The sequence below is a fragment of the Bolinopsis microptera genome, chromosome 11, assembly GCF_026151205.1.
Source record: "Bolinopsis microptera isolate Bmic1 chromosome 11, MBARI_Bmic_1.0, whole genome shotgun sequence".
Taxonomy (NCBI): domain Eukaryota; kingdom Metazoa; phylum Ctenophora; class Tentaculata; order Lobata; family Bolinopsidae; genus Bolinopsis; species Bolinopsis microptera.
In genome coordinates, this window is record NC_087082.1 from 4974256 (window position 1) to 4998297 (window position 24042).

At 39.3% G+C, this 24042-nt stretch overlaps 1 protein-coding gene across 3 annotated transcripts in view; it reads right to left on the reverse strand.

Moving 5' to 3' along the window:
• Nucleotides 1-142: 142 nt before the first annotated feature.
• The window catches only part of LOC134822777 (calbindin-like), a 31735-nt gene continuing 7835 nt past the window's right edge, over nucleotides 143-24042 (reverse strand). For 2 of the 3 annotated variants that reach the window (XM_063834029.1, XM_063834031.1), the window contains exons 3-8: nucleotides 5841-5972; nucleotides 5484-5573; nucleotides 5164-5321; nucleotides 4713-4875; nucleotides 4391-4523; nucleotides 143-1652 (exon numbers count right to left, since the gene is read on the reverse strand). In XM_063834029.1, coding sequence (XP_063690099.1) covers nucleotides 1468-1652; nucleotides 4391-4523; nucleotides 4713-4875; nucleotides 5164-5321; nucleotides 5484-5573; nucleotides 5841-5972 — 861 coding nt within the window. In that variant the 3' untranslated portion in view covers nucleotides 143-1467. Of the gene's footprint in view, nucleotides 1653-4390; nucleotides 4524-4712; nucleotides 4876-5163; nucleotides 5322-5483; nucleotides 5574-5840; nucleotides 5973-14012; nucleotides 14071-24042 lie in introns of those variants that run through there. The other variant, XM_063834032.1, reaches the window with a different exon arrangement.

Consider the following 24042-nt stretch of genomic DNA (forward strand, 5'->3'; position numbering starts at 1 on the left):
ATGCTTATATTTTGAGTAAACATTGTCTGGTTCTACGAGCCAGTCCCCAATCAATACTTATTGGACGCAGGTTTTAGTTTCTAATCAAAGTTTTCCGTTTTGATGTGTTAAATTTACCTAAATCACAAAGAAAACTGTACTATAACAAAATTAAAACAAAAAATACAATTAAATTGGGAAATGTCAATTGAACATGGTCTGGCTTCCTTATCTCGAAAAAGTTATTGTGCAAAATAAAATGAATAAACGGATTATAGTTTTTTGATGTCCTGAAACGTTATCAAAATAAGCTAACCAGAGCCATTAAAATGTAAATATTTTCCAAGTTCCTGACATCGATGCAATGCTCGATAGGGCAATTGCTGACTTTTTAAACATATTTTCGATATCAGAAGTGATATTATTGTTTATGAGATTATCGTGTACCTCATTGGCTTAAGCTAGGTACTGCGCCATCGACAGTGAGCCGTGCGTGCTGACTGTAGGATGGTTTTTTAGCGCTAATTTCGGCCAGCACAATTTTCTTCAAACAAATAGATATTACGTATCCTTCCCGACCTCCGACAGCAACAAAAATTAGTCAGCTTACTCATAGACTTACAATTAAGGAAAGTGTCCGAAAAGTTTAAAGCATATCCAACCATCAGACATTATGTTACAGCTAAAAGCAGCGTATTTTGCCCCATTTTGATCACTATATCAACTCCGATATCCACCAAATTTTTCGGACAGTTGTGAAAGCCCTATTGGAAGGTCGTCGCCAATTTTCAGAATGATCTCATTCAAGGAACTGAAGATATATCCAAATAATACGACAAAAATCAACGAATTTTGTCAAATTTGGTCAAATTACGCGACTTTTACAGCTAATTTTGCTCCAAAAGCCGCGCACCATCAAATATGGCACCTAGGCGAAACTCACTGATCTTTTTAAAAAGGTATGACAAATTTGGTATTGTGAAAATTCTCACAGTCTCTAGAAAACAATGGTACAAAAATTTTTAAAATCCGAGCAAGTTTATTTTTATGGTGCACCCCCTACTTAAGCTGTAAACATTTCTCAAAAAGCCCTCTTCTTAAACACATTTTCGATATCAGAAGAAAGGAAAATAATATAATTATTGTAGTCAAACATGGACTCACTCAGTAGTCAATAACTAAATTGTTAAATAACAAATAACAGTTGTTAGCAATTCCTGTACATAAACATTCTTCACATTTCGTAAAATAGACTCGTGTTTTGAGCGATGACAAAATTTCTACCATAATAATCGGTAAACTTCACTCATATAACCAGACCCAAGCCGTAATCACCTTCGGATGCAATCAGCATCTTTTCTTAATTCAAAATTTACCAAGCAAATTCTTCTGGTGTCGTTGTTTGTCCTCCAGAGCACTGATTTTAACAAACTCTCTACCTATTCCTGAACCCGGGGCGTTCTGATGAGCTAAAACTACAGTTCCTAACTACCCCATCCTCTGTTTTGGCAGCTGTGTGAGAATGATTTTCAGGTCCTCAGTCCCCAACTTTTGGAGGTTTGTCTTCTCGCAGAGCTCGAGAGCTGCATCCACCATTTCGAAGAGTAGCTCTCCGTTTACCCTGATGTCAGCGTATTCCAGCACATCTGCTATGAGCGCCATCAGTTCCCCACCTTGGGAGGGTATAGAGTTGACGGCCGGATGTTATTCGCCGCTTTCTTCTCGAAATAGCCAGAGGCAAGTGCTACGCTACGAAGTAGCGCGCTCCGGGTTAATCCATGAACAATGGACAAGTTTAAAGTTATTACTATTAGTGATGATGAACAGGATTTCAGTTACAGCAGGGTTTAAGCGGGGGTTCACCCTGAATTTTTTGTGAAACTTGGTCTCGAGATAGCAGTTGACCAACAAACTAGGACCGGTGACCGAACTTTTGAGGGGTCCCGGACCCCAACCGCCAAACGGTGCCCGCGGGGCAGCCACGCCCATATTTGGTCCAAATTAGGCCCAATTTAGCCAAATACCTTAACGGGTGATACTCGTAAAATATCTGTTCCATATATTGGACCGTCGACGAGTCCAACTCGGCGCGCGTCCTGGTAGGTTGTAAACCTACAACAAATACCCTGAACATGCCCAAAAACCAGATTTTAGGAAAAAAATGACTAAGTTATGACTATGAGCCAAAAACCATATGATCATATTTGGGCATAGAAATGTGTCCGAAAAGTTTAAAGCATATCCAACCATCAAACATTATGTTACAGCTAAAAGCAGCGTATTTTGCTCCATTTTGATCACTATATCAACTCCGATATCCACCAAATTTTTCGGACAGTTGTAAAAGCCCTATTGGAAGGTCGTCACCAATTTTCAGAATGATCTCATTCAAGGAACTGAAGATATATCCAAATAATGCGACAAAAATCAACGAATTTGGTCAAATTTGGTCAAATTACGCGACTTTTACAGCTAATTTTGCTCCAAAAGCCGCGCACCATCAAATATGGCACCTAGGCAAAACTCACTGATCTTTCCAAAAAGGTATGACAAATTTGGTATTGTGAAAATTCTCACAGTCTCTAGAAAACAATGGTACAAAAATTTTTTAAATCCGAGCAAGTTTATTTTTATGGTGCACCTCCTAGCATACGCACCAAATTTGATCGGTTTTGGTTGTATCACGTGGTGACCCCCACGGTCGCTTCACTATAGTGTTTCGACGATACAGGGGGAGCCGCGCACTCGTGCGCGGCGGGTCATACAACGTATGACAAGGTTTTGGCCCATAAATTAGTCAAATATCAATATTTTTGAATGAAACCAACTTTATATATGGAAGGTAAGCCTATACTACACATTTTCTTTAATTATCAGCTCTGTATCTTGACGGATGTTACTCGTCTAAATTTCTTCGAAGTAGCGCGCGCCGCTTTCTTCTCGAAATGTTGGCCCGATGGCAAGTGCTACAAAGTAGTAGAGGCTCTTACGGGCATTGTCTGCTCGATACGCTAGGGACCCCAGATACACCTTACTAGACGTATTTTTACCGTAGAAACGATTAAAAGTAGTTTCAAGATGATTGGACTGATTTTTCTTGGTTAAAATCGCAAAAAACCGATTTTTGGGCCAAAAAACCATGTTTTTTTGATATTTTGAGCAAGTTAATTTTGTTGGCATATCGGCAAAACTTGCATGGATATAGCTAAAAGACAGCCGCACAAGATGGTATAAAAATAAAACAAATCCCTCTATTTTTTTGAGGTAAAAATCCAAAAAAGTGGTAAAAATTTTGACTTTTTTGCTTGAAGTTTGAATTATTTTTTTGCAGTTGTATTAAATCAACTCAAAAATAGTCACATCGTGTTTGCCTAAATTTTTCCTTTCTGAGAAGTACCCACTTCATATACTTTATCGAAGTTTGAATATTGTCACTCCGCAAGCGTTTTTGCCAAATTTTCGACGCGCACTACGCGCAAAAGCATTTAGTTGTTATCAATCGGCACCCGCGCGTTCATCATAAATTTCAAACAGCTATAACTCAGCGAAATTATGTCCGTTCTAGCTCATATTTTCACACCAAATAGAAAATGATGTGATCTTATTGCTGACAAAATATGAATATAATTTCTCTATTTGCCTTAGAGTAATAGACTGTCAAAGTTTAAAACGCGCATTGGTATAGCACGTGACTAATAAGGCCAAATCTATACTTCTTAACATGTTATCGATCCTTAGACATCATACTATTGTGTCCAATTAGCGGTTAGGTCTCTAAACTCGTAGCAGAAAACACGCCTTTTTGCCCGTAAGAGCCTCTACTAAAGTAGCGCGCGCCGGGCCAGATCATTAACAATGGTCAACTCTGTATCTACCTAACTGTGGATTCTGTGTCCAAATAATCGCAAAAAATAAACAAAATCGTCCATATCTCAGTTTGCGATATTTGCAAACACTGATTTCGCTCAAAACAATAGATCAACTCAATAGGGTTTTAATATTTTTACATGACATTTTCAGAATCAACGTAGAATCGCATTTCGACCTTAAGTTTTTTATTGGAATTTTGAGTTAGGCCTTTAAAAAAAATGGTTTTTGGCTCATAACTCAGTCATTTTTTGTCCAATCTTGATGAAAATTCATAAACGAGTTTAAGGGACCACTAGCTCAAAAGTTCGGTCACTGGTCCTAGTTTGTTGGTCAACTGCTATCTCAAAACCAAGTTTCACAAGAAAATCAGGGTGAACCCCCCCCCCCCCCCCCTTAAGTTAGTGAACAGAGTTTCAGTTAAAATTATCCCAATTTCATTTCAATCGTGTTGATATCTCTTTAAGTTTTAGCTCTCATCATATTCATAATTAAAATTAGGCCATTGTGTGATTGTGCAAGTTAAATGTTCCTTACTGCTTACCAGCATCAATAGTCCCATTAGTATCTCTGTCGTAATGTTTGATGATATTATCGAAATCAACCGCTGAGAACCGTCCATGAGGTTTCAGTTTCTTCAGGAAGTTTCCTTCGATATTGAATAACCGCGGGAAATCCTGAGCAAAAGTGGAAAATCTTGAATTTCTGAATGGAACAAATTGGGCATATTGATAACTTAAGAACGTGGTCTCATTAAAAGCATGGGCCCGCTGCGTGGCCACATCGTGTCAGGGACTGACGATGAGGATCACGACGTGAGACAAAAAATTCAAGGTTGATTCGGAATTACAAATTTTAGTACTCACAAATATGTCCAAAGTAGAATCGTCATCAGCGTTGAACAGAGCGAGTATGTATCTGACACAGTCATTGCAGTGATCCTCTGGTGCCCCTATCTCATCTGCAAAGTCCTTCACCATCTTGTAGAGGGCATCTTGGGAGATCTTTCCTGACTTGTCAGTAGCGTACCTTGTCGGGGTCAGATTTTACAATTCAGGGGGATTAAAATCAGTTTAATTGAATTGAACAGCTGATGCTCTTGAAACAGGATATATAGTAGATAACCTTCAAATCCGTACTTATTACAAAATAAGATGTACGCCTTCTTTTTACTATCTTGCATCAGCTCAATCTCTGGAATCTTGTAAAGCTCTTCAGCTTCTAAAAACGTACCTATTTAAACTGTCCCTAAATGAACTTGAGAAACATTATCGATAATCTAATTATTATGTATTATCATTAAACAAAGCTACTAACTTGAGGAGCAGTTCGAAGAACTCTACGCTAGTGATCTGCTTTCTACAGAAGCTGATGAACTTTAGGAAGAGCCGTTCCTTTTGTGGCAGCAGCAGTGCCAGATCTGATATCTTGATCCTGTTGTCGTTGTTCTTTATCTGTAGTTCGAATGCTTCTACCTGACATGGTGCATTTTGTTATTGCATGGAAATTTCAGAAGGTTTAAACTTTAAGCTCTATACTTAACAGTTGGCCTATTAAATTGAATTATTTTCATAATTCCCATTTCTAATCCGTACATTCATATAACTACAAGTAAGATTATTATTCTATTTTCTAACCTCAGATCTCAGTTTGTTGATATTGATCGTATCGTCGTTTCGTAGGGCATCATCTACATACAGTGTCTTAAAAAACTCTAGCAGTTCAGTCTGGAAATAAACGAGTTCACCCCCAGTTTACCAAAACTAAAACCAATCTTATCAAAATTCAAATTATATTAGATATTTGACGTTCACGCTTCAAATTCAACGTCTTTAGTATATCTTTTTGGGGAATTTAATTTTTGTAAAATCGTGTCATTGCTTTTCTTGATTATGCTAATATAGATTATAATGGCTATTTCCTTTAAAATAGGATGGCCGATCTATGACAGATATTATAGATGTCAACTAACAGTATTTTTTAAATTATCTTACCGCTTTGATACTGCCATCTTCATCTATCTTGTGGCTGTCCAGAATAGCCCTCACGTACTCTGCCTTCACTGGATACAGCTCTAGGATCTTCGTCAGCAGTAAACCCTTGTCTGTCATCTTGAAGAACTCTAACTGAAATATAAAAGATTATAATCTTTGCTGTATTCTATAAACGGTGTTACTTTTCTCCAATTACTTTGATTACCTAAATCATAAATAAGCACGAACTTCACAACTGGAAAATGCAATTATCGTTATCAGTTTTACACATGGCTTTGGCTATTGTATCAAAATTACACTAGTGTAATCATTTCGATACCCCCGCTCGGCTGATTACGTGATATGCGAACGACTCTTAAGTCGTATAACTATAGTTATACTGCACAGCATTTAGCATTTATGTCGTTGATCAGTTTTGAATATTAAATTTAAAAAGATCGCCCAGGCATTTTTCTAATATATTTTAATCGATCGAAAAGTATTTATCTTTAATCGGACGTTAAAGCCGCGCATTAATTCAGTTGGTCAGGAGTATTTGTGGTCCACGATCTATCGTGTGATCATAAATGACTCACTGCTTCAGCAGATCGGCCAAGGTATACCAATTATCAGCTTGATAAAACCGCTATTTTCAGCATGTTTACTTTAAATTTAGAATGGTCCTTGGACTTGGTAGTTCGATCGGTTAAAAGTCCTGTCCGTGGATTTTCAGATTCTTCATTTGATTTCATTCGAACTTTTTTTTTGTCTCCAAGAGCAAGTGCCATGACCCTAGAACCTAGTTCAACGATCGATGACCTTCTAGCCATATTGTGACAACTTCCTTAGCTTGAAAAAAATTCCTATGAAACCACGGTTGGATTTTATAAATTCCAACTTTAAAATCTGATCACCCGCAAAGTAATATGTACCCAGTGATTTATCTTTTTTTGTCGAGTCAAAAATAGGATTTTAAAAGCTCAAAAGTAGTTTAATTTTTGTATTTACAACTTGAACGCACAGGTTCGCCGTTATCGAACGAAGGCTACTTTTCTAAATGGAACATGCCTTAACACTCACTGTGGAGTAAATCAAAATGTAAAATACCCGGCCCGACAATGAATACCTTACAAATACAAACTCAGACATCAGAGAATGCGCAATGTTAGTGTTAGTGTTACCAGCTCAATAACATTAACCTTCAGAACGATACATTAAACGGTAAACAGATCATTAATTGAACATTGAACTGTCAGTGAGTTGGCTCTCGCAACTACACACCGAATAATTACATAATAGATCATCAGAACCGTACAATTTAACGTATTATTAGCTTCCACCGTGTACATCCAATTTTGGTTTGAGGATATTGGATATTGTCCAGGAAATTAATAAAATGCTATATTATTGGATTTGGAGAGGATTTATTTTTTCCCGATCCATGACTCGTGCCGAAGGCACAAAAGAGTCAAGGACAAGGGTTAGCGATCGAGGTTTTTTTTGTATATGGTAGCTTTGCGAGCGTGCCTGCGAGCGTGCGTGCGTGCGTGCGTGCGTGCGTACGTGCCTGCGAGCACTGTTATCGCCCACGTGACTATCTGCGCAAAGTTATTTTGCGTGATAATCTGAATTACATAATTGTTGGCGCGCGGCGCTGAACCAACCAAGTACATTATTAATTTCATCATGTACGTATCCCACTAGGCACTAATTGATAGCATATTATTATTATTTTGAGTTAGTATTACTATTGTCTATTACTATTTTGCACAGATCCGTGTCAGGTTGCATAAACAATAAACATATGGTTACATAGAAGTATACATACATACATACATACATGGTAAGGTCTCCTCCTAGTCGTTGGAGTGGCCTGCATCACACACATCGCGTTGGCGGCGTAACATATGTCTCCACTGTACTCGGTTGGTAGCCAAAGCTTCTGTTGTGTTGTTGTCGATGTTTTCAACACCTGTAAACTTAGCAGCATCTTCGAGTACGCAGGACTTCCAGTTCTTACGGGGTCTGCCCCTTGACCTCTTTCCATAATTTGGCTTCCAGTTCAACAGAAACCTCGGTAGCCTAGAGTCTGGCATTCTAACTACATGTCCATACCAACGTAGCCTGGCAGCACTGATGAAAGTCTCAACAGACTTGATGCCAGCCCTCCTAAGAACTTCTTCGTTGGTCACATGAAAGAACCATTTAATCCTAAGGATCCTTCTCAAGGAGGTTTGATGGAAAACCTCGAAGCGTTTCATCTGCTTTTTGGTGGTGTTCCAGACTTCAGCTCCATACAATAAGATGGTGAGGACAGCAGCCCTATAGATCCTGATCTTGGTTGGAGTCTTTATAGTTCTGCTATTCCAAATGTTCCAGAGCTGATGAAAGGCGCCATTAGCCTTCTGAATACGGACATCCAGGTCTCTGTTGATTGTCCCATCCCCACTGATAGTTGCACCCAGGTAGACAAAGTTACTAACCTGCTCGACGGGTTCACCCTCAACCGACAGTTCAATACAATCATCCTTGATGAAAGGTCGCTGGGAGGCGCACTTGCTTACAGCCATGCATTGGGTCTTCTTTGCATTTAGTCTGAGCCCAGCGTAGGAGCTGTAATGAACTAATAGATCAGTTGACTCCTGTAGGCCTTCCCCTGAGTTGTCCATAATAGCCATGTCATCAGCATAGTCGGTGTCCAGAATGACCTTTTCCTCGACCGTCTTCATCTCTTTCTGCAACACTGCGCCTTGACTGATGATCTTGTTGGTCTCAGCCAGAAATGCAGAAAAGTTTAGGCAGAAATTAAAGACAGGAGGTGCTTGAATGTCACCCTGACCTGTGCCTGAGTTAACATCAAACCAGTCTGTCAGCTCCCCATTAACCCTCACGGCACTCATGGTACCCCCAAAAAATGACTGAAATATTCTGACATATTTTTCAGGCAGCCCATAGTGTCTCATACTGCACCAAATAAAGTCCCTTCTGATAGAATCGAACGCTGCCTTGAAATCGACAAAATTAATGTAAAGAGGAATGTTAAACTCAAGACAGTTATGAATAATAGTTCGGAGAGAATAAATCTGATCAATACATGAGCGGTTCTGTCTAAATCCGCACTGATTCTCCCTGAGAAGACACTCCATACCAGCATGTAACCGCTTAAGAAGAATCATCTGAAAAAGCTTTGATGCTGTAGACCTTAAGGTGATCCCTCTGTTGTTCCCGCAGACTGAAGTGTCTCCTTTCTTCCCAATAACAATGATTACACCCTTTAACCAATCTTCAGGAACAGTCTCTTCTTCCCACACTTTCTTGAATAGACACTCTAGTTGATCAACTAGAGCACTCGCACCATACTTCAGTTGCTCGTTAGTTATCCCGTCCACTCCTGGGCTTTTGTTGTTCTTAAGCTTTGTCAGGGAATAACTTATCTCGTCTCTGGTGGGTGGTCCATCCGAACAAGAGAGAGAGTCAAAGTGTGGTTGGAGTGGTACTGTATCAAGGTCGGCAAGGTCGACACTTGATAATGGAGGGTTCAGAAGTTCAGTAAAGTGCTCCTTCCACCTATCCCTCTGCTGTTGGGGATCCGTGATCTTCCTACCGTCCTTGTCCCGGACACAAGATGCTTGAGGCTTCTTGTTCTTACCAGAGATCTTCTTGATCTTTGCCCATACCTCACGCTGCTGACCTTTGCTCGCTGCTTCCTCAAGATCAGTAGCTACTCTAACTGCCCAGTTATTGTCGTCTAGCTTGCTGCTTTTCTTGACTAACTTATTAAGTTTAGAATACTCTGACCTGTTAGCGTCCGAGTTTGGGTCTTTGCGCTTAAACTGTGCCCGCTGAATCAATAAATCCTTTGTTTTCCGTGACAGGTGTTGCTCCTTTGCCTTCCGGGGTCTTTTGCCTAGTACCTCCAGTGAGACCTCAGTGACGGTCTGACTGAGATTACGCCACATATCCTCGAGGTCGACCTCACTATCCAGACTTGCAAATCGGTTTTGAAGAGCCACATTGTACTCTGTAACCGTAGTACTATCCCTCAGGCGCTCAATGGCAGGCACATTGGGCCTGTTGGCGTTGATCTTTGTCACTGACTGAAGTTTGATTTTCAGCAGTCCTAGAACCAGATAATGATCGGAGCCGATGTCTGCCCCGCGACATACCCTAACATCAAAAAGTGACTGACGAAACCGCTTTCCAATGCAGATATGATCTATCTGATTGACGGTGAGCCCGTTGGGGGACCGCCATGTTCCCTTGTGAATGTTCTTGTGCTCGAAGAGAGTTCCCCCGATGACAAGCTGGTTCGTCGCACAGAAATCCACATGTCTTGTCCCGTTGTCATTTGATGAGCTATGGAGTGATTCCCCACCGATGACCGCTTCACTTCCATATCTGCCTGATGTTACTTTTGCATTAAAATCGCCGAGCAGTAACTTGATATCGTGACGAGGTAGCCCATCAAATGTATCTGTGAGTGTCCTATAAAACTTATCTTTCTCACTCTCCTCTGCACCCTCAGTTGGAGCATAGGCCACAACAACAGAGATGTTGATTTGCTTACTATGCAGCCTAGCTGTTAAAACCCGCTCCGATGTGGGAGTGAACGATATCAGGGAGTTTCTGATTCGTTTTGAAAGACTGAGACCGACTCCCTGTCTCTTGATCCCGTCGACTCTACCGGAATGGATGAGTAGACTGCCATTGTCCAGTAGAGTGGTGCCAGATCCAGGCATGTGAGTCTCGGTGATCCCCAAAAGATCCAATCTGTACTGATCAATGTTTTGACTAAGTTGGTAGAGCTGTGTAGATGAGCTGACAAGAGATAGAACGTTCCATGTTCCAAAACGTAAAAACTGTTTGCAATAATTTACTGGATTGGATTTGTTGAAAGCAGGGTCAACATGGATGATCTGTTGACTAATAAATCTGGTCGGATGACGAGTACCCCCTCTTCTCATCAGGCGAAGTATACACGATTTTCAAATTCAATATATATACATATCACCGGAGACTCGCGGGCGGAACAAAATATTGCACGCGCACGCGCGTGCAATATTTCATATGTCCCCGAGGGCGCTAGCCCGAGGAGGACATATTTTCGTATAGCACGGAGGGCCCATCGGGCCCGAGTGCTATACGATTTTTCCGCCCGCGGGTCGAGGTGATGTGGATTATATCCACCAGCGTGAGCTTTTTCTTACAGATATTAGTTTTTACTTTAGTTTCTTCAAGAGATCCGTTTTTAATTTAGTTTCACTTTTACTTTCAACATGTTTCTAATACGATAGTTCCGCCCTCGAGGCGAGGAATGATATCGTGTATATCCATCAGCGGGCGTTTATCACGAAGCTTCAGTTTGCAACAATCACAGCAAATTAATGTACAAGATTTCAGAAAAGTTACGAAAAAATCATGTTGCTTTTGGTTTAAGACATGTAAAACAGGCCAAAATGACTGACTATAGAACGAAAAACCGGCTGCTATCAAACAATGTTTCAGCTCATTGTTTCAGGTACATATTTTAATGTAAACGATCAAAATATAGGCCTCTCTCCCTCTCTCCTTCTCTCCCTCTCTCCCTCTCTCCCTCTATCCCTCTATCCCTCACTCACTCTCTCCCTATCTCCTCCTCTCCCTCTCTCCTCCTCTCCCTCTCTTTCTCTCCCTCTCTACTTCTCTACCTCTCTCCCTGCCTGAAACCAGAACAAGCACCACCAGTCGCCACAGAGCCCTCTACTACCAAGTTAGTTGTCATTATCATGTCAGTTACCCGGGTAACCAGGGTTACCCGGGTAACCAGTTACTACAGTTTCTGTAGCAGCTACTGAGTGGCTGTACACTTAAAAGTAGTAACCCAGAGAGCTCGAGATCACAGTCTGATCATGGACATTTAATATGAAAGTTAAAGATCAAATTCATAACATCAATTTAAATGGCAGTTTCAAAACAAAAACAGGGCAAAATATCTTTCGGGAACACAATAGAATAACACGTAAAATTTCGGCCTACATTTCAAGATTTATCGACTGAACTAGTGAAATGAAAATGGTAAACACAACTGAAATGGTAAACACAAAACAATTATCGATACTATAATAGAGATCACCGGCTTAGAATTTAGTCTGGACGTCTCCACGAATTTGGTAACCATAGTAACAGTGTGTCAGTGTCACGTGTTAATTATGAGCCAATCATGGCAAACTGCGTGACAACTGATATAGCGTCCGATAGGGTGAGCTCAGAGTGTACAGTTGATACATTCTTTACATCCACTGCATATTGCCGTGGGAATTTAGAAACAGAAACTACACCAATTAGCTCACTGTACGATTATTACAATTGAATTCATCGTTAATGAATTAAACCGGTTTCAACTATAGTTCTAAGTAACTTGTAAGTTGTTGTCTTATGGAATTTCACATGGAGACGATACAGAAACTGAAAATATTTTAGAGAACTCCGGGCTATATTGCTACTGGTCAAATTAAATGTCACTTGTTAGCGGGCTATATCATGAGCGGGCTGTAGAGATATCGGGCCCTTTGACAGCGGGCTGGTGAGAGCCCGCTATGCGAAAAAGCGCACGCTGGTGGATATAGAATTATATTAACTGGGCGCCGCTCGGCAGTCGGCATGTCACTTCGCCATATTTGCATGTTTATATAAACAGGGCCGTCCTGACTGGGCCGTCCTCAGGTTGTATGGAATATGATAAATACGCCATCACGGATCGGGAAATTGAGCGGCCATCCACAAGGCACAAAAGAAAAGCGGCCGCATTTCTTGTTAATTTAATTTTAATGACGTCAGACGTGGTGCACTACATTTCACGTCGGCTTTCTTTTAACATCTAACGTGGAACGTTAAATTTTTAATTTTAATTGTACTGTGCAACATTGTGTGCTGGTAGGAACAACTAGTGCATGGTTTGCGGTAGCCTTACTAAATATCTGTACGGCACGGGGCACCCCACGTACGGCACCCCACCGACATTATGGGTCGGGCAGCGTTTGAACAGGAAATATGTGATATTCATGATGGTCTACCCTAAAGGCTCTCCTACAGAGTCAAATGGTCTTTGATAAGATTTAATAGTATGTTTGTTAGATGTACAGGGTGGGCCAAAAGTCAGTACCCATACGTTGGCCTTAATAGCTCCGCCGTGTTTTATATTTGAGAGCTGTTGCTTTGCAGATGGCATACTGTACTTACTGGTTCGAGGATTCCGTCGTCAAAATTTGAAAATTCGAATATTTTAGACCACGCCCATTCAATATTAAAACACCTATATTGTTTTCTATGAACATGCTGAACGCCTAATTTTTTCAGAGACGGTAGATTATCAAATGTTGCATATGATCTGAAAACATGAGGCAAATCGGATTAGAAATGACGAAGTTATCAAGCATTTTTTGTATCTCGTTAACAATATTGACTGGGTGATTATGTGACACCGTGACACGACACCTTAATTGGGCACCCTTAACAATTCCCATAATGTTTAACGGGGTAGTTAACGGGGGCACCTTATCACGTGATTAGGTAAACCAATCACCTGATCACACGTAATGAATAAACTCGTTATGCTTCATATCTCGGTCATCTGAGAAGCTACAGTTCTAATTCTTTCAGGACAAACGTAATTCGAATGGCCAAACACAATTCAATAACATTTAGCTTGATCCGACTATCCAAACTATCAAATAAATGTGAAAATGAACCTCCATTTGAAAAAAATGAACGTGAATATTTTTCAAGTTGACAAATTCCTCGAACCAGTGGTGGTACTAAGTCATACCAGAAAGAAGTATTTAAATTGGGCACTCAGTGACTGAGCTATAAAGGCCAACGTATGGGTACTGACTTTTGGCCCACCCACTGTATATATAGTGTGATCGATTATATACTACGATATTATCCAACTTCAAGACAGGAAATTTGAGAGTACAGTAATGGGTAACTGCGGGGTTCATGATAATAAATGAATTTATAAAATTTATAATTTAGATTAAATTATTAACGGGTGATACTCGTATAATTTCTGTTCCATATATTGGACCGTCGACGAGTCCAACTCGGCGCGCGTCCTGGTAGGTTGTAAACCTACATTTAAATTACAATTAAAATATAATATAATTATATTGATTTTCTAGGGTTATTACTGGTAGACCTGTTGCAAGTTTTTACCTGTGCTAAAGACCGTTTTTTAGCCATCAGATGTTCTTTACTTTTCATCTCTATCAGTATCACTATCAGTATGATGGTGATGATGAAAAATATTTCAATATTTCAAGTTGTTTCACATAAATCATAAATCACAATGATTTAATACTTTGAACTTGAAATACGGACCTGTTGGGCCACAATTAACTGCATGCATTAATGTAAGCTACAAGATCAACTCCTAACAAACGGGTCAAACCTCTACGTAACATCTCACTACCTTATCCATAAAGTTGGATAAATTAAAGTTTATATAAAGTATATAACAATTAACACAATTTAATACTTTCAACACTACTAGTACTACATAACAAATAGTTTGAGAATTGTGTAATGTAACGTGATGGAAATATTTTAAGCGGGTATATCCTGTCCAAACCCAGGATGCACTACATGAAGAATTCGTTATAACTTTGTATGAAAAGCATTAATACTAAGAGTAACCCTAACCCTAACCCATACCAAAGCAGAATGGCTAAAACACGTTTAGACAAACAGAAGAGCACGACCGCATCTCGAGGAAGCAGTCAGATGATGAATTACTGACCACTTAGCATGATATACGCTCACTCCGCGGTTTGGAAAAGGAATAACAACCCTCTAATACCTGCTAATACCTGCTAATAGGTAGTACCCGGAAAAACATTAAGTCTTGTAACCCGTCCAACAATCTAAATATTGTTTGGTGACTTCCATTCTTTGGGCAAGATGACCGGGGTGTCATGTGACTGTGGTGTCCGGGGTGTCCGGGGTGTCATGTGTCACAGTTCGTGTCGATTAGTCGGCGCAGTCAGGTATTTTGTGGCTACTGTAAGCAGTTTTAGTCTGATATGGTAATTGATTGATACTAGTGGACACTCCCACTAATGTCTAGTGCCCATTACTGCTGCACATCTCGTTTAAGTGCAGATTGGTTAGAGCGAGCATCAACCCTTATTGATGTGGTCTGTACTATAGGTATATAGTATGTGGCATGGTTTAATCATTAGGGGACAGGCCGGGTCGTCCACATATTAACCCTCTCTTTTCATTATCAGTTTTACACATGGCCATTAGGATCAGGATAGTTCACATATTACGTTATTATATTATCGCACTGGGATCATCGAAATGTTTATCTACTTACTTACTTAGAAATTATTGTGTATCCTTTTACCCAAAATTTATACCATCTGGATTCTCAAAATGGAATCATTGCTATAAGTATACATTTTGCAAGTTACTTCTTCTTTTGCATTTTCTATCCTTCAAAATAAAAATCAGAATTGTAGTTGTATATTACAAGAGGCAAGTCTCATTTGAGAAGATAAGATTTTATTCGTTACAACTTAAGTTCAGCGCTATTAGTTTTACCGCGTAATGTGTAAAGCACTCAAGCCTTTACAAATTCAGATCTTAAAGTTAAGGCATATAACCACCGTCCGTGTACTAGGCGGCAATCATATCTTCATTCGTTAATGAACGCTACAGCCTGTCATTCTGCCTTAACTTCATTCGTTAATGAACGCTACAGCCTGTCATTCCGTCACATCTTCATTCGTTAATAAACACCACGGCATGTCATTCCGTCATATTTTCATTCGTTAATGAACACTACAGCCTGTCATTCCGCCATAACTTCATTCGTTAATGAACGCTACAGCCTGTCATTCCGTCATATCTTCATTTGTTAATGAACACTACAGCCTGCCATTCCGTCATATCTCCATCGGTTAATGAACACTACAGCCGGTCATTCCGTCATATCTCCATCGGTTAATGAACACTACAGCCTGTCATTCCGTCATATCTCCATTCTCCATCGGTTAACGAACACTACAGCCTGTCATTCCGTCATATCTCCATCGGTTAATGAACACTACAGCCTGTCATTCCGTCATATCTTCATTCGTTAATGAGCACTACAGCCTGTCATTCCGTCATATCTCCATCGGTTAATGAACACTACAGCCTGTCATTCCGTCATATCTCCATCGGTTAACGAACACTACAGCCTGTCATTCCGTCATATCTCCATCGGTTAATGAACACTACAGCCTGTCATTCCGTCATATCTTCATTCGTTAATGAGCACTACAGCCTGTCATTCCGTCATATCTCCATCGGTTAATGAACACTACAGCCTGTCATTCCGTCATATCTTCATTCGTTAATGAGCAATACAGCCTGTCATTCCGTCATATCTCCATCGGTTAATGAACACTACAGCCTGTCATTCCGTCATATCTCCATCGGTTAACGAACACTACAGCCTGTCATTCCGTCATATCTTCATTTGTTAATGAACACTACAGCCTGTCATTCCGTCATATGAACATTAAAGGTAAAGCCTGGGGTCCTCAGTAACCATCCGTCTATTCCACAGAAAAGCTATAAGCCTCTCGATGTCAAGCTTAAGGTTTTATTGTTATTTTTAGCTCTCAGTGACCACCTGTTTGTGAACAGTAAACACGAGTCATGTTTCATTCAAAACAGTCAACCAGTCTCATTTTGCAAGTGTCTCACGTTTTGTCACAGCTGCTTTGCGTAATTTCCTAAATTCAGCGATTCTACGATTAACAATTTTCGTGGTAGAAAGAAAAGGGGAATAATAAGCACATCACATTAACAGTAGCTTTTAATAAAGCGAATCCTAAACACAACCGCAACCAACCACAGCGGTCAGCACAGTTATTGAATGATCCAAGATAGATAGAACGGTCATTTAGCGCTAGTGTGATACATAGCTCAGATAGGATTGTGATTACTTTAATCTTGTTGACCAAATGAGATATCTGGATTGTTTGGCTCGTAACATAGCTCCATGTAAGGAATTTAATAGTCTACTATTATAATATCTACTGCCATATATGGTATAAACTATAAACAAAACCAAGGACAAAGGTACGTGTTCTCATCACCATATTAACCTGACCGTCTTTCACTTCTGTCTTATAGGAATACCTAGCGATACCATTAACCAGATTGCAATTGGATAATAAGAATGATGTCCCATATTGATGAACAACATTCCCTAACATGTCCCATATTGGTGAACAACATTCCCTAACATGTCCCATATTGGTGAACAACATTCCCTTACATGTCCCATATTGGTGAACAACATTCCTTAACATGTCTCATATTGGTGAACAATATTCCCTTACATGTCCCATATTGGTGAACAACATTCCCTAACATGTCCCATATTGGTGAACAACATTCCCTTACATGTCCCAAATTGGTGAACAACATTCCCTAACATGTCCCATATTGGTGAACAACATTCCCTAACATGTCCCATATTGGTGAACAACATTCCCTAACATGTCTCATATTGGTGAACAACATTCCCTTACATGTCCCATATCGGTGAACAACATTCCCTAACATGTCCCATATTGGTGAACAACATTCCCTAACATGTCCCATATTGGTGAACAACATACCCTTACATGTCCCATATTGGTGAACAACATTCCCTAACATGTCCCATATTGATAAACAACATTCCCTAACATGTCCCATATTGGTGAACAACATTCCCTTACATGTCCCATATTGATAAACAACATTCCCTTACATGTCCCATATTGGTGAACAACATTCCCTTACATGTCCCATATTGATAAACAACATTCCCTTACATGTCCCATATTGGTGAACAACATTCCCTTACATGTCCCATATTGGTGAACAACATTCCCTTACATGTCCCATATTGATAAACAACATTCCCTTACATGTCCCATATTGGTGAACAACATTCCCTAACATGTCCGATATTGGTGAACAACATTCCCTAACATGTCCCATATTGATAAACAACATTCCCTTACATGTCCCATATTGATGAACAACATTCCCTTACATGTCACATATTGATGAACAACATTCCCTTACATGTCTCATATTGATAAACAACATTCCTTAACATGTCCCATATTGATAAACATGTCCCATATTGATAAACAACATTCCCTTACATGTCCCATATTGATAAACAACATTCCCTTACATGTCCCATATTGATGAACAACATTCCCTTACATGTCTCATATTGATGAACAACATTCCCTTACATGTCCCATATTGATGAACAACATTCCCTTACATGTCCCATATTGATGAACAACATTCCCTTACATGTCCCATATTGATAAACAACATTCCTTAACATGTCCCATATTGATAAACAACATTCCTTAACATGTCCCATATTGATAAACATTAAACATGTCCCATATTGATGAACAACACTCACAAGGCTCATAAAACACCCACCTCCTGTTTTCAAGCATGTAGAGCTATTCTTAGGAGGTCTATAGGGCAATTCCACCGTGACGGACACCACGATTTTGCTGTTTTTTAAAGTTCAAACGAATGTTGTACTCGAGATGTTGTTTATTTATCAGCTCCAACTGTTTATTAGTCCACATTTAACCTTTCTACAGGTTGTGTGAAAATTTCAGACCCCTACTATTATTACTTTCTGAGATAGCACCCCTGTGACGGACGTGACGTAAATATGACACTTTTTTTGGGTGTCTACTCAGATGGTACCCAAATTTATCTCAAAAAGTTATCTATTGTATCTAATTTGGAATTACAATGATAGAAGAAGGTTTAGGGATTTCTGAGATGCCATTTTCTTAGAGATTGCTCAATTTTTGTTTGCGTGGCGCCATTTTCAAATTGTGACAGACGTGACTGTGACGGACACACGTTTTTTTTTCAATTTTTCCAAATCTTCCACTTGACACTTTTATCTTGTTCAGTGACATCTACTCTGTATTCATGCCAATTTTTAGGCCTCAAATACCCCCAAGAGGTCTGCAACAGCCAAAATCGTCCATTTTGGGCATACGCTAGGGTATCAGTCTAGGGGCATCAATTATTTCTTTACTTGAACAAATTTATAACTCTGGTAAAACATTCATCACTGTTCAACGCATCATACTGTTGAGACCATCTCCTAAAAGTTTCATTACTTTAGTGTTAAAAATGTGGAAGATATTGAATTTTTACTTCAAAAATATGCGAAAATAGGGTTAAGTCCATTTTTTGTGCCTTTAACCTCTGAAAAAGTTGTAAGCAAATAAAATGGCAAAAAATCAGTAAATTAAATTATTGAATTGCATATGATGTTCTTTGATAGTCTAGTCAACATAATCAACACAATCCAACCTTATTTGACTTCTATCTGTCTTTGTTTTAGTCAAAATAATGGAAATATGGATAAAAATGGCTAAAAGTGAGCCGTATGCCCATATATGGGCATATACAAAATTATACATAACTCGGTCATTTTCTGTCCAATTTTTGATTTGACGACATAGTTTTGTTGAGGACGGCCTCAGCTTTAAGAAAAATGCCTTTAAAGTCTGTTTAAAGATTTTTTGGAGCATTTTCAAAAAAATGTGACGGACGCGACAAGTTGGGACCCCCCTTACAAAATTTTTTTCTTAAAAGATACAAGCCTGATAATTTCTACGGTACTCCCTTACCTTCAGAAGAGATAGGTTACAGTGGTTTTTTGAATATAAATAGCACTATGTGGCTCTGAAAAAACTTTTTTGCTTAATTTTGTGACGGACGTGACACCATCTTTGTGGAAATTTTTTAGAAAAAGTATTTGAGTAACGGTTTTGAAACTTTGCATAGCTCTCATTCTTATGCATATGCCTAAGTGTATGGAATTTCATAGAGAAATATTGCTGCATACCCAAACTATGGCCCTTTGAAAATTTGAACGATTTTTTTCATTTCCGAGTAGTGTTCCTTTGAATGAGAAAAATCAAAAGTTAACGCAATATGAAACAAAAAACTTTTGTTGACTTGTAAGGTTAAGAGTCTAATGAACATATTTTAACCAAAATTAGGTGCCTATCTTAACATTTTTCATTTTCACCAAGTGGAACCTTACCGTGGAATTGCCCTATACTTGAACAGTACTGAATTGTAAGGAGAGCAAACAAACAAGTAGTTACAAAGGGAATGAATCAGTGACCTCCCTTGTACACTGTGCACTGTACACTGTACACTGTACACTGTACACTGTGCACTGCAGTACACTGTGCAATGTGTTGTGTGTACTAACATTTCCGTTATATTTGTTTTGCATTTGAGGGCAATTTTAAGGCTTCTTTGCAATGAATGATCAAATTTGATGAAAATATGAATGGAAAAGTTTTGAATTTTTTGTTAAAAACAGGTCTGGTTTACTTTCATCTTCATTCTTCAGATTTTAATGATAATCACCCCAATTTCGTCAATACCTGCATTGGTGTTTCTCTCTTTATCATTTGTTAGTGTCGTGTCCCCTTACTCCTTAGGTAAAAGGTGCAAAGTCTTAAGTGAAATCTCTATTTTATATTCAAAGCACCCTAAAAGACCCAACAAATTGGAATGTGGTGTTTTCAACAAACCTTTTGTAGGTTTATGAATAAATGTACGTCGCTATAACAGTAACACCATAGTAACACTCGTTAACAAACCTTGGACTTCTTTCCGAGGAAGCTCATCCTGGTTATCAAGTTTGCTTTTTTGCTGAGCTTTTTAGGAACACTCTGTTCGGAACTCTGTTCGGTCATATTAGAGTTTCCTTGATTGTTATCTCCTTGGTGTTGGTTTTTGTAGTTGTTGGCACGGTCTTCGAAGGAAACGTGTCGATCAGGAGGGGAGTTGTGGGACTTTTTAAGCGACAGTTTGATGCTTTTGCTGCCGGCAACCTGGCTACTACTGCTTCAAGTTCATAATTTAATGGTTTTATTTGGTTCGGTTATCATATAAGTGTAACCCTGATTGGCAATCTAGGTCCGACTGACTGTATAGTTATGAGACGAGGTTTTTCTGGTTATGAGAGGTAACGGAGTAAAAGTGTTCTACAATTAATGCAAAGTCAGATTTCAAACTCGCAAATCCTACACGATGTATAAACTGCTAAACAAATCCAAGCGAAGAGCTGTGCATTATAAAGCTACGGAACAGGCCTTGGCCACTTGAACTCGTCCTCTTAAATCCAAACTGAGTGCCCGGGTCAAAATGGCTTTAATTCGTCCATCTAGATTCTAGACAGATGAGCATCAGGGTACAATTCAATTAGAGTAACCTAGGAATTGTAATCTTTCCTAGCTGCTTCAAACTATTTAAATCTTGATGCAGTGCACAGTGCACACTGATTTACATGACTTTTAAGTTTTGTCAGTAAATGGGGACAAATGGAGTAAATTCGGGAAAAATACCCACAAGTTCACAACTCTCAAAGTAACTAACATATCATGGAAACTCCAGAAAGCTAAATATCGTTGTACGGGTAAAACAAAAAGCTGGCCACTCCCGCAACTACCCCTGTTAATTACGCCATTACGAGATTCCCATATTCCGGATAATGATGTACCCTACAATTTTCCGGTCACGTAGTGCTGTGTGTTAAGTTAGAGATATAACTTACCACGTGGGCGGGGTGAGATTGGGGGGAGTACCAGGAGTCCTGAGGAGGGAGGTTCCGCTATGTGCGCTCTGTGACCAAATTAAACAGTAGAAAGAAATGTATGTTCGATTCAAATCTTAAATGATCTGGCCGATATGATTACGCATTAGTCCGATGTTTATTCTGTTCTTGGCGGTAAAGCTCACGGTAAAGCTCGCTGTAAATAGCGATTAGGCCCCTTATTTGGGATAATCGCCCTCATTATCGTAATTAACACGACTCCCACTACAGCCCAGCAAATACTCCGAAATATCAAATAAAAGTTCAGATGTGGGTTATAGAACGAGTCCGGAGACAGTCTCCGCTAACCGTTACACCACCCAATCTGAGACACCTATCTGTGCTACTAACCTGGGGAAATTGGTACAAAATGGTTTTTTACTTGGTCTTGTCTCAGCAAAGTTACTTGTCTCACTAGCCATTCTACCACGAGTAGCTATCTCTAATGATCTAATGGTTATAATCAGGCAGCCCGGGTAGTAACGAGTAGCAAGTTCTCACTAAGTAACTTCGTAACTTAGTAACTAGGTAACTTAGTAACTTATTAATTTAGTAACTAAGTAACTTAGTAACTAAGTAACTTAGTAACTAAGTAACTAAGTAACTAAGTAACTTAGTAACTAAGTAACTTAATAATTTAGTAACCTAGTAATCAAGTAACTTAGAAACTTAGTAACTAGGTAACTTAGTAACTTAGTAACTAGGTAACTTCGTAACTTATTTATTTAGAAACTAAGTAACTTAGTAACTTATTAATTTAGTAACTAAATAACTTAGTAACTTAGTAACTAAGTAACTTAGTAACTAAGTAACTTAGTAACTAAGTAACTTAGTAACTAAGTAACTTAGTAACTAAGTAACTAAGTAACTTAGTAACTAAGTAACTTAGTAACTAAGTAACTAAGTAACATAATAATTTAGTAACCTAGTAATCAAGTAACTTAGTAACTAAGTAACTTAGTAACTAAGTAACTTAGTAACTAAGTAACTAAGTAACTTAGTAACTAAGTAACTTAATAATTTAGTAACCTAGTAATCAAGTAACTTAGTAACTAAGTAACTTATTAAATAAGTAACTTAGTAACTTAGTTACAAAGTGACCGCAGCACATGCTCTTGTAACCGAATAATTTGCTCAGTATGAGCAATGAGTCGTCGACGTAAATATGAATATTATGGAGTTCAACATAACAGCCTCGCCGGGCTAAAGTAGTGAATGTCCTTGCTGTACGGCAAGTTAAACAAGGAACTGAAACTACTAGGTTCCGTATCATGTTACTACATAATACTATAATATAACATACTACCAGTACTTACAATATAATCAATAATGTTACCCTAACGTTGGAACTGGTGAAAGCTAACATCGACCATTCAAAAGATAGTAATGATTGTTGACGTTGTTGTTATATTATTATATTGTTGGTTATGAATATATTTCACGAATTGCGTTGTTGTTGTTGCCAATCAGAACTGTTTCCATGATTTGGCTTGGTTCTCAGCAAAGATGGTGACTTTTAGCAAGACCGTGGTGCGTGGGCCGGGGGTGGGGTGGTGCGTGGGCCGGGGGGTGTAGTTAATTTAGTTATCACCAAACAAAGGTCTATAATAATGAGATGTCCAACAAAAGCATTAAGTGATTAACCATAAACGTTAAGCGATAGCACTGATAAGAAAAGATATATATATCGGATTGAGGTAGGAAATGGTACAGAGGGAAACGATATCGACTGAATCACGACCAAAATTACAGTTGTTCAGGTTCCCAGTGGGACTGAACCACGACCAAAAGTACAGTTGTTCAGGTTCCCAGTGGGACTGAACCACGACCAAAAGTACAGTTGGTCAGGTTCCCAGTGAGACTGAACCACGACCAAAATAACAGTTGTTCAGGTTCCCAGTGAGACTGAACCACGACCAAAAGTACAGTTGTTCAGGTTCCCAGTGAGACTGAACCACGACCAAAAGTACAGTTGTTCAGGTTCCCAGTGAGACTGAACCACGACCAAAAGTACAGTGGTCAGGTTCCCAGTGGGACTGAACCACGACCAAAAGTACAGTTGGTCAGGTTCCCAGTGAGACTGAACCACGACCAAAAGTACAGTTGGTCAGGTTCCCAGTGAGACTGAACCACGACCAAAAGTACAGTTGTTCAGGTTCCCAGTGGGACTGAACCACGACCAAAAGTACAGTTGTTCAGGTTCCCAGTGAGACTGAACCACGACCAAAAGTACAGTTGTTCAGGTTCCCAGTGAGACTGAGAAACTGAGAAAGAATGGACTCTTCAAAAAGATCTAAGCAAGGAGTGATTGGAGGACGTACTTGATACTGTTGTCCAGAAGCGATCCGAACTTACATAAAGTATTATAACCCCAGGTGATTGTTGATAAAGATCCCCAATTAGGGTTACCTGACATAATAAACGACTAGGGTTAGCAAAATCCGTCTCTAATTAAGGGGGCATACACCAAACCTGTCCAACCCAAATGACCTCATAGGCAGTTCAGTGACCTTCTAGCGCACC